Below are 11,672 nucleotides of genomic sequence, written 5' to 3'. Positions count from 1 at the left end.
CTTGGTTAGGAGGATCCAGATCAGACTCGTTTCTGCTCTGTGTGCATTGAAGTGAAGCTGGGCCTACCATAATCCTGATATAGCAGATGAAATTACTTCAGTGAAAAACAGATGATGCAAGTCCATGCATCATGCCATAACCCAAAAAAGAACAAGCAATTTTCTCAGGAGGGCCTTCTCCCTGGCGAGAGCATGTGTCCTGAATACCAGAAGGAAGAGTAGAGACAACAGAGATCAGGAGGGAGGGCAGCATGGAAAGAGAATGCAATTTGTCCTGCCTCCCACAGTCAGTTAAGCCTCTGCAAGCAGATGTGCCAGTTTCTGACCACTGTCAATATGTCAATTTTGCTCCTCAAAATTACAAGCCTTCTTTAGGTTAGAGTACACACCTCCCAGGCACATTACCATGGGCAATTCTCCATTGGTATTGACAGCTGGTGCACTCAACAGCAATGCATATGGAGTAGAGAACACATTTCCCTTCCTGTCGGCCCCCTACGGCAGTGTCGTATCGGACATCTCTGTAATGGAAAGATTAAAAGTTGAAAATAGATGAGAAAGGATAGACTTGATGTTTAGACAGTGCCTAGGGCTGCAGTGGGATGGGCTTTGGGGGATGGAGTGCAGAAGAGTGGTTGAAACTGCATCTCCTCTTCCCCTTGTTGACAGAACAGCGTGAGGCTATTGGCTTAGTGGTGGCATTTGAGATTGCTTTTCCTTGTCTGGTTGGGAGAGAGACGCAAATTTGGAGTGTCTGTACATGGAATATGAAGAGGATGATGATATTTCCTTTGCGAAATGGATGAGCAGTTTCTGGGGCCACAACTTGATTGATGAGAATGAGAAAGAGGGTAAAGGCCACAAGAAACGTCAAACACGACACTTTAGTGAAAGAAGAGCCTCCCTTCCGGTAAGAACTGTGTGCAATATTCCCTGTGCTTGTGTGTGTGTGGTTTATCTATAAATTTTAAGTGCCATCATCCCAGGGGATAACCCTAGAGATCTGTGAGGATGAGAATGCCTCATTTACCTTGCCATCTAAGTTCAGTTCCTACTGGTAGCAGTTACTTGCTTTTTGAACTCATCTCCCCCATCGGAGGCCTCAGATGCCTTTGAAATACAAGAAAGCCAGTGAACTCCAAGATAAGGAAAGATGGGACCAAAAATGGAAGGAAAATGCTGCAATAAATGCTAGAGTCGTAACTGTGTATTATGCTGTTCTGTCTGCTAAGCTTGACCTGACAGAAAGCAAAACATTTTGGAAATCTGACACGTGCAAACATTGTCTTCAGTGAGTCTGTTTTCACTTGTAAAACTACATAAGCCCTTCTCCAAGAAGCTGTAAGTTTTACCCCCTAGGATTTAGCTGCTTGCAGATGTAACTTCTGATTTAAGATAGATGATATAGTCCCTCTTCGTTTAAAACCTCTGGCCCTGAAAATGAAGAGGCAACACATAACAAAGCTAATTGTATTATGAAGTAAGATTTTAAGGGAGAATAAAGTTCTTTTTTCTCAAACCAACAGGACACTGGGGAAAGGGAGAGGATGCACATGCAGAGGCAGTTTTTTAAGGCAGCTGACAACCGTCTAACTGATTGTCAAAATGAAGTTAAACTGAAAGCAGCTGTTCCAGTCTGCTCTCTTCTTGAAAACTTGCTTTTATTTCAGTCTTTAAAAAAAAAGGATAAAGTACCCCAAACATGTCTATTTTTTTTCCAACTGCAGCGGTTGGTTTAACATAGATATGTTTCCTTACAAATGATTTTTCACTTATATCGTTAGATCATCATGTCTGCAACAGAGACAATGCTATTATATTGTTGAGAAACAGCTACTTCTTCCAAACTTTCTATCATGTGCTATATTTCATCTTGGAAATTCTCTTCCACTGGAGCTGTTCTAAGCTGTGTGAGTTTTCTTTTTCAGAAATTACGGTTAAGAAAGGCAAAATAAAACAAACCTACCTCCTAACACTTTGAGTTCTTGATCAGTTGGAGAGGTAATCTTCATCTATTAGTTTGGAATTGATAAGCCATTTTTTTTTTAATTACAGTTATATTTCCGCTTGGTCACAGACAGCAAGACAGACTCTGAGCTAGATTTTTGCTAATGGATTCTATCGGAATGCCTGAAAACAGAACATTTATTAATGTTTATTTATTTATTAATTTTATTATATTTCAATTTTGTCCTGGAGATAATTACACAGAGAACTATGCCTACATGATTTCTTTAAGCCTAATACAGAGTGAAGTGTAAGAACATACTTTATATCACTTTCCATTCAGCAAGTTGATGAATACACACATGTATATGTGTGTGTATTTGCATGTGTACACATACATTTAATTTGAAGCATGTTATTACATTCAGTTTGTTCAAAAGCTATTTGAATACCTTGCTAACTATAGTTTCATCCCTGAATCAGCACCTAGAACTTGGATTAAGTTAGCTGAGACAGAGAAGACTGACTTTTGGACATTACTGTTCAATCAGTTAAAGTTACCCGGTACACTCAATTGTGTCTGGCCTTTACATTAATGCTCCACACAAGTGGTTTTTTTTTGGCTCAGTAGTATTATACAAGAGATACAAATCTCAACTACTTTATTTCTCAGTGCCAGAAATTGACTGAAGGAATGAAAAGGGAAGATCAGTTTGGAGATCCTACAATTTGGAGATAAAGTTTGGTAATAAACTTTAAAAATAGATATCTCTGACTAGTTGGTAGTGAAGACCACTAAAACATGTTGTTTTAAACCAAGAAATTATTTGAACAGGGGCAGTAAAAATTCCTTAGAAATACTTTCAGAAAGAGCAGCTCCTTGCTCAGAGCAGCAACTTGCTATTGCACCTGGATGTGTTTTTTAGATGATTATTACAAATGATTACTACTGTGACAATCAAAACACTTACCAGTGTTAGTTAAATAACATCTTCATTTCATCAGAACAGTGCTATTAATTGGGGAACTAATAACTGAGATCAGACTGTGTCTCTTCTGTAAGTTTATACCTTCTCAAGGGATCGCAACGTACCCTTTCTTGTGTCAACATCATAAATGGAGGTAACCATTTACAATGTCTGTCCTGGTTAAAATGAAGTCAGCAGGTTCAGACTGACACAGTCGTTCACAAAAGTTATTTTGTGCAGATACACCTGTGCTGCCAAAACAGCGCTGCCAGCATACTTTGTCTGCCCACATGAACTGCATCAGGAGCACTTTGGTATTACACAGCAAAATGCTAGCAATATGACAGAAAGGGTGTTTTGGCATAACTCTGTAGTTTCAGACCACACACTTTCAACTCCATGTTGGTATGTTGGTCTTCTTTGTATTTTTTTTTTCTGTGCTGTAGAAGCACGTTCAAGCCACTGCTCTCACGTCAAACATGATGGTAAACTCCTGCAGCATCCTGTCATTGTGGAGCCTCTCAAAATATGGGCAAAGCTTTGTAGAACTCCTTCCGTAATTTGCTTCACAAAAACTAACAATATTTTTCAAAATTTTCTTCCTAGTATCTTAGCATACCTCACAAACATTACTAAGATGTGCTTCACGAAATGATTTTGCTATGATCATTCCTATTTTACAGAGGGGAACATAAAACCATATTCATCCTTCACTAGGGCTCACTAGCAGAGCATATAACTGGCCTCAGAAGTCCTGGCTCCCAAGATCGGCTAAAATGATGAATCCAGACTTCTCAGTTAAAACGGGCACCTCCACTCCACTGTCCTGAAAAGCATCAGAGTTGTATGTGTTGCTGTGGGCCAACAGTGAATGTGAAAACTGCCTATGGAGAACCAAGTCATCTGTTTCCAACTCCTTTGGTTAACTTCTTGCTGGCTGCAGACTTTAGATACAGTAACTGATTCTCTTTTTCAAGCCTATGACTTTCCTTGGCACATTCTAGTTGTCCTCCATCAGTTCAGCTCAGGCCAGTTTCTTGCTTCCCAGACATTTTGTTGTGGGGAAAACATAGGTGGCAGAGGAGCACCAATAAGAGTTTTACAATTTTATATATATTTTCTCTTTGAAGTAGACATTACTGCTCATAGCAAAAAATTAGGTAAGAAACAGCTACGGGTGAGAGCAGAACACTAAACTACTGTTGAAGGTACTGACATTTAATCTAAACTAAAATCAGATTGAACATCTACCACAGATCAGTTGAAGCCTAGGTCAAAATATTTTTAGAAATATATGCTTGGCTATAAGCTTCTTGGAAGGAAAGAAAGCTCTAGGACAGAATCTGAATGTCAGATGTTCCACAGTATTCCTAAAGTACTGGGGTCACTGTGTAAACTTGAGCAAACCATGAATGCAGTACTGAAGATTAATTTTCTTACTGACAGCTGTGTGAGCCCTCAGATCAAGCCCAAAAAATGGAAACAATTTTCATGTCTCCAACAGAAACTGAGAAAGAAGATAGGCAAATGATATTGGCATTGATTTCTTGAGGTATTTTTGTTAGTATGCTTTTGTGTATTTGTTTTTTATGGGTAATTAGCAAACAATCTGCTGCCAATTGTGTAAATAGAGATACTAAGCATGACTGGCATTACACAAAGGCTCACACAGAAAAAGGGAGTACTAACTGGAGTGAGAAACAAACATTGAGAACATTCTTGGTGCTCTGGCTTCTCTGATATTAGCACAAATTCCCTATTTTGATATGGGGGAACATTTATCATTCTTCATTTGTCATTCTTCCTTCCCATGCCTTTTCTCTTGTTTCATATCCTTCCCACTTCTCCTCCAGTTTAAGAACTGCTCAAGGGCAGATCTTAGAAGCCAGAGAACAAGGGGAACTTGCTAAAGAGGCACCAGATGCAGGCACGAGGCAGCTGCTGGGGCAAGGACAGGAGCAGACGCTGGAGCTGTGCTCAGAGTCCTTTGGCAAGGGAAGACAGCAGCAGTGGGTGGACTGATGTAGAGGGAATCTCTGTTGCCAGCAGCTGCTGAGACTCCAGGAGGGGAAGCACAAATTAAAGCAGTCTTAGGCCTGTTCTTATTTACAATGGTACTAAGTAATCCACTTGGCACCAACTGTATGTATTAAATGCAAGTATTAATTCTAAGAAAAAGAAATAAAGCCATATAGATACCTAAACTCATTGTCAGATCCTCTTCATTGCTGAGCTTCATTTTATTACTCCTTCAGTTCTTTATAGAGTTTATCTTAAATAAAAGAAGACTATTGTACTGTACTAATAATAAGCCATGAAATATTCATGTTTGAGCAGTTGTGTTAAGGCTCCTGTCCTCTATAGGGTTGTATTCATAAGACAGCAATGTGATAACTTCCACGTGCACTGTGAGAGGAGGCACAATCACTGCAATATGGTTACACAGTACGTATGTGCAGCTTTACCCTAAGTTCAGTGAGACAGGTACGCATTTCAGAGGAAGGCCTGTCCCTTTTCTGGACCATTGCGCCTGTGTCAGTATGTGAACTACAGTCTTTTTTTTAAGGGCTTAACTATAATTCTGTCTGTGAAATAAAATTAAAAAGCAACATCTTAGTAATATAAAACATTTACAGATAATGCAAAACAGGATTGGTATAATACCATTCTCTGTTTTAGCTGTCCTCATGTTTGTTTTCGTGTGTGGGTGTTTGTTTGTTTGTTTTTCCCAAAACCTCTAAGAACAAATATCAGTGATTCTTAGTGTGAAACAATATATATTTCAAGGAAACAATGTATGCTGATACCATTAAAATGACGCAGAAGACATTTAGCTTGCTCAGCTTGACATGGCATGTGCACTCCTAGCCCTCGAGCACAATGAGATTGCTTTGGTGCTTTTTCATGTAACAATACAATATGACCTTACAGAAAATACAGCCGTATTGATTAGTTTGAAACAGTATGCCTTGAAGTAAAAATAGTATAGCAGAAATCGTTACCACTACTCTAATAGGCTGTCCAGAATACTAGTTACTAAAGGAAGCTTATGTCTGGATATGAAGTTGAACTAGTACAATATGATCTGAAAACCCTTTGGTGTTAGGTGCTTCTGGCACGTATAAGACTTGCGTAAAAAAAAAAAAAAAAAGTAGTTTCAGACATCTGTGAAAATGGGAAGTATAAATTAGTAAATAGCAAGATATACAGTCCCCTCAAAACATATTCTCAGTTACTGCCAACAGCAGCATGTGGGAGCTTGTAATGAGGGAGGCAAATCTACCTATATGAAACTGTAGTATTTTGCTGGAAGATGCATAACGCTATCAGGTGTAGATTTGCTAGTGATTTAGCACCTCTCATCAAACCTGTCTAATGCAACGTAGTCACAACCATACAGGTTCACAGCCTCACTATTCAGACAAAGGCTACCCAGGTCCCCACTGTGCTGATACATTTATAATATCATCTGGGCTAGAGTAAATGTAAATATTTACAGGAGAGGTTTCAGGTCCCTTGAAGTCCAAGTGTGGTAGATTGATGTAGCCACTATACCAAGTTGGTTTAGCTTTCCACTGGGGGGGAGAGAGAGGGAGAGAGAGAGGGAAAGAAGGAATGAAAAGAGAGAAAACAAAGAAATGGGAGATTTACAGTAACAATACCCTTAATACCAACTATATTAGTACATTTCAAAAGCCCCGTTATGGTGAGGAGATTCATACATGCAGGACACAGAACCCACTCAGTCTCCACTAGCAAAAGACATTTTGGAGAATTAGGAGATTTTGAGTTGCCTGGATGGTGTTAGCATAAGGCAGCGTCATATGTATGGCCTGAACATGTAGCTGCAGCCATTCTGCATCGTTTTAATCTCCTTTACACACATTCACTTACACACAGCTCATACAGATCAATTGTTTTTATCTACAAGCCAGGCCTGGGAAAATTGAACCACACAGAAACTAAACAATTCTCCACTCCCTCCCCACTTTAGCCCTACAAATGTCATTGGGGAAGCCTGCTTCCTGCTATTTCACTAGCAGGAATGTGTCCCTTGGTGCCCTAAAATTCTCCCTCATCAGATCAGGATGAATGTGCTCAAGAAATCAGCAGAAAATTCAGAGCTGAACACTAGAGCATCTTGTCTGCATGTAGGCCACACTGCAAAAATGACAAGATTAGGCTAGGAAAGATCTCTTTCACACTCAAATTACCTCAAACATCTGATAAGTCCTGGTGCACCTGTGGGTCAAACCCAGTGTCTGTCTCATCCGGCCACAAAAGGCTGGGTCTTTGCTGTTTGACAGCCCTGCCTAGAACCAGTCTTCAGAGGGGAGGCATGGGTTTTCAAGGTTCTGAAGTGTCTCAGTTCCTTTTGGTGTCAGTGGGCACTAAGAGGACCCAGCACACTTTGCATTTGAAATGCTTATTTGGATACCAAAGCTTAGATACTCAAAAATGGTAACAAAAACAAATTCTGCTGCTGCCTCTGGGAAGCAACCTCTTGGCAGTGTGAATCTCCTGCATGTATGAGAAAAGACAGAAGAGTATGGGAAAAGTCCTTCCTTCAGCAACATTGCCACTCTGTAGCAGAGAGAATCTGCCCTGTGTGTTCTGCTTTAATATTCAATACTCAGCAAGACCTCTTGTTTTGCAGGCCAGGCTTTCCTCCCTCCATACAACACGACTTCATGCCTCTACCAAAGGCTCATCTTCAGGCCATCTCAAGGGCTCCAAAGAATTTGAAGAAGACCAAGATTGCAAATGCCACTGCCACAAGAAGGCAAGCAGGACACCTTCAGCAGACAGTTCATGCACAGAGAAAAGATCAAACTCCATCCAGGAATTTGCGGAGTCCTTTGAGAAGCAATTGCATTTCAAAAGCAAACGTTCAGTTTCTTTGGTAGGTAAAAACAAATAGCTTTGAGATGACTTCAGAAAACAAAAACAAAAATAAAAACAAAAAGCAGGCCAGCTATATCCATGATATAATTCTTGTGGCTTTTCTGGGGGAGAAGCAGAAATAAACTTGAATTAGAATACCTTAAATGATGTGGTCCTTACTGTAGTTGAAGCAAGGTTAAAGTGGTAATGTCATTAGTATAAGCATTTTGGATGTAGTGTTGTCATCTCATTATTTCAAAGTGTATATCTCCAAAATGAGACCCTGTGCTCTCTGTGGTAACATTTTCAGAGGTTTCTACAGCTGTGCCAACAAAATGTGACAATATAAAAACAGGTTTGCTTCACATTTTCTGATAGCCAGATCTCTTTCTCTCTGCTGTTGGCCTGGTTTGACCATATGCAGTGTTATCTGTAAGACTGCAAGACATGACAGTGTTTGAGGGGTTTCTCTTTCCTCCCTGGGACTCCATCCATCTGCTTTCTTCAGTGTCACTGCACACCTGCAGCAGCAGAATTGCTGTATTTCCACTGCAAGGGCATGCAACCAGCATGGATTCTCTTCCTATTTCACCCTTCTCTTCTCCCTGTCATTCTGTCCTGAGGCATGAGCATTTTCTATGTGGTTTGTGTTGAAGAAGTAACCAGTAGTGAACTTCCGTCTATGACAATTTAACACATTTATTATTATGATACATACTGTCTGGTGTATCATACAATGGAAGGAAGGGTATTGAGCACTAACTCCCTTTTAAATATCAGAAGAACACTGTCAAATTCAGTCACCCTGTTGAAAAGCTGTGCTTGAATAACACTTGACTTTAGCAACAAACAACAACAAAAAGAAGTATCCTTTTTTTTCAGTTTGTTGGCACTGACAATTTCATATGGAGAAGTAATTCACAGATCTTTTTGCAGGTCTTCCAGGCAGCAGCAATAAGAGAGAGAGAAAAAAACATCTCTTTTCAATAAGTAGCAACATTACATGATCAGTCCCACAATTACAGTCCTTGCATACCCAGTCCTTTAAGAATATGAAGAATCATGCTGATGACAACTCTATTATGCAATTTTTAAGATTTTAAGTGCATTCTGTAATCTTCTTTTTCCCTTTTAGGAACCACTCAGAATTTATTTCATTTGGAATTTCACATTGCCTCATTTGCCAGCCCTCACCAGTGGTTGATGGTTTATTTATCATTTCTCAAAAGTGCCTACCACTAGAAAGCTTGTGAGTGGTAATAATTGTGCAATAGGTCTTGTGAATATAATGCATTAAATACGACTTTGGTTCCATTTAAAAATGTGGATTCTGGTACCCTTCTCTAACCCACAGTGAGGTGTACTGGGCTCTATTTTGGTCTACCTTTCAATTAGACCAAATTTTGGTCATTCCTTCAGTTACCACTGAAGCCTGTGGGATGTAAAGGACTTCAGAAACTTGAAGAACTGACTGATAAGTGTTAGAGATCTTAAAGGGAATTTGGGAATGGACTTAAACATGGAGTTTCAAATTGAGTGGTGAAAATTCCCTTTTTTTTTTCCACATTTGGAGCCTTGTGGTTGTAATTTAAACCATCCTTTACAAGACTATACAGGCTAAAAGAAAAGAAAAGCGGGGAAAATATAATTCCACTTCATCTTCTTCCTTGTCTATTGGTTTTCTCTAAATAAATTAATAAATGTGGCTTTGAAGACACTTCAACACTTTTCAGTGAGGCTTTTGCAGCCAACACTGAACAACCTTCAGACACATAAAGACGGAGCATATGAAAGAATAGAAACATGGAGTCTGGGCTGAAATCTCAAGAGTCCTTCCCTTTTTCCCCTCTTGTCTCTTCTCCCCTGCAAGCCCACCAGGCAAGCGATTCTTTTACCACTCATACAGTATCATCAAAAGCACGTTGCCCCTTGCTGATGTTAGGGTATTCACTTGAATTTGAGTCTATCATGTTAAAGCTCATCTGACTGAGGTATGTGAATGGAATACTTTATTTTATATTACTATTGAAATATAATTACTACAAGATTTTGTTGATCATGTAGGAGTCACTTTTAATTCCCTGCCATTTTTCTCCTGCCTTGTAGCAACCTGAAGGCATGAAGGAGAGAAGAGAGAGATTGCATTTGAGAAAGAGCAAGTCTCACAAGAGAATGGGAGAGAAATCAGCCAGGGAGGGAACAGAAAGAAGATGAATGTTCAGAAGATGTACCTGCAAAGCACAACGAACAGTTTGCATCACAAGCAAACATTGAGAAAGGATATTTATGCACAGGCAGCTAGAATGTCTTAGGCTAATGAATTTTAACACAATCCCTGATGAGCAGAGGGAGTATTCTTTTTTGTTGTTGTTGTTATTGTGTTTTGTCTGTGTATGTGTGTGTGACTAGAAGACGCCTCTTAGCTAGAGTAAACCCTGACCTGTAAAATAAAACCAAAATTCAACTGCATCACTACCATTACCAATACCACATTGCTACCTTCCTGTCTGTACTTTTTCTACTAGGAATGTGACCACTCTCAGAAGGGGTATGCATCTGGAGCAGTGAAGCACGCCCTAAGAGGGTTTCAGGCAGACCAAGCACTGCAGCATAACAGTAGTGGATGTATTCATTTAAGAGGAGTACATGTACATATTACAGAGCTGTGTAAAGTCATTCTAAGCCTTATGTTTCTGTTCTAATTGAAAAAAAGGCTTATTAGTAGGTTTGGGGAAGAAAACACACATAAACTGCCACCTACTTCTTGGCCCTGACGTTCACTTAGTCAAAGAAAAAAGATACCTGTTTCCAAGCCAAATATATCTCCTAACTTCAAATGTCTGGAAGTAGTAGAAGAGAAGCCCTCACACTCTCTTCCACATCTTCTTGATGTCTCACTTCTCTCTGCTTTCTCTCACTGTCACTGTGCAATACTACTCTTGTTTCTGTGACAACCCACTCTGCCATGCTCACAGTCCCAATTCCCGAGTCACAAAACTACTTCTTTTTGCCAACCTTAACTTCATCATTTGCCTCTCTTGTATCCTTCCCCCTCTCCATTTACTACCTTGTAGCCCTGACTCAAAGCTATCAAACTCTTGTTACATCTCTAGTTTTGCCTCATCAAAATGTGACCCTTGTTTGAAGCTCTCCGGTAAAAAGATGTTCAGCCTCTTGCACTTCTATATAGTCTTCTCAAGGGGTTGCTGATACTTGCCACAGATTCAGGGTGAGGGCTTTCAACCCCTTTCAATTTTTGTATTTTCAGGAACTAGGGCCAAACCAAAGAAATGGGAGTCATCTCTGCCTGTGGTAAGCAGGGCTTGGGAAAACTCTTTTTCCTCTGGCTGACAATCTCTTAAACTCAGGTGTAAATCTCACCAACTGTAAGCAAGATTTCTTTCTGTTTAGAAGAAAACCACCTTCACATGCTCATAAACACAAACACACACACAGTCTTGCAGTGTATAGGTCTTCCCTGCAGAGAAAAACCCTGCCCTCTTTGGAAATAATTTCCCCAGGCCCAGTATGGAGAAAGCCCGGTTTGATAATAGGGTTAAAGAGTGAAGACTGATGAATTTATGAGCAAGAGTCAAAGTCTGATGGGTGTTCTAGCTGTGATTTTATTGTAGTTAACAATGTTCTTATTATTTTCCTTTAGAGCCTTAATTTTGAGTGTTCAACCATTTAAAAGCTTAGGGCATCCTCAAAACTTCGTAACACTTACCTTCATTGGGGGATTGTTTCTGTTTAAATTGGGGCTTTGGGGATATATAGGAAAGTCACTAAACCCTTTCTGATGCTTGTAAACTGTTTCTTACCTGGCTACATTTATTATAAAATAATAAATCTGACTGAAATATGTTGTTACTG

General features: G+C 39.7%; 1 protein-coding gene across 1 annotated transcript; it reads left to right on the top strand.

Annotated features, from left to right (window-relative positions):
• The first annotated feature begins 396 nt into the window (after positions 1–396).
• LNP1 (leukemia NUP98 fusion partner 1) lies at positions 397–10,101 on the top strand. Its single transcript, XM_040562529.1, is given in 4 exon segments — positions 397–910; positions 7,573–7,818; positions 9,906–9,985; positions 9,987–10,101. Coding segments are annotated over 4 exon segments (591 nt in total). The 5' UTR covers positions 397–760.
• The last annotated feature ends 1,571 nt before the right edge of the window (positions 10,102–11,672 follow it).

Source organism: Cygnus olor, chromosome 1 (genome assembly GCF_009769625.2).
Source record: "Cygnus olor isolate bCygOlo1 chromosome 1, bCygOlo1.pri.v2, whole genome shotgun sequence".
NCBI lineage: Eukaryota > Metazoa > Chordata > Aves > Anseriformes > Anatidae > Cygnus > Cygnus olor.
This window is presented reverse-complemented; position numbering and strand designations above follow the sequence as displayed.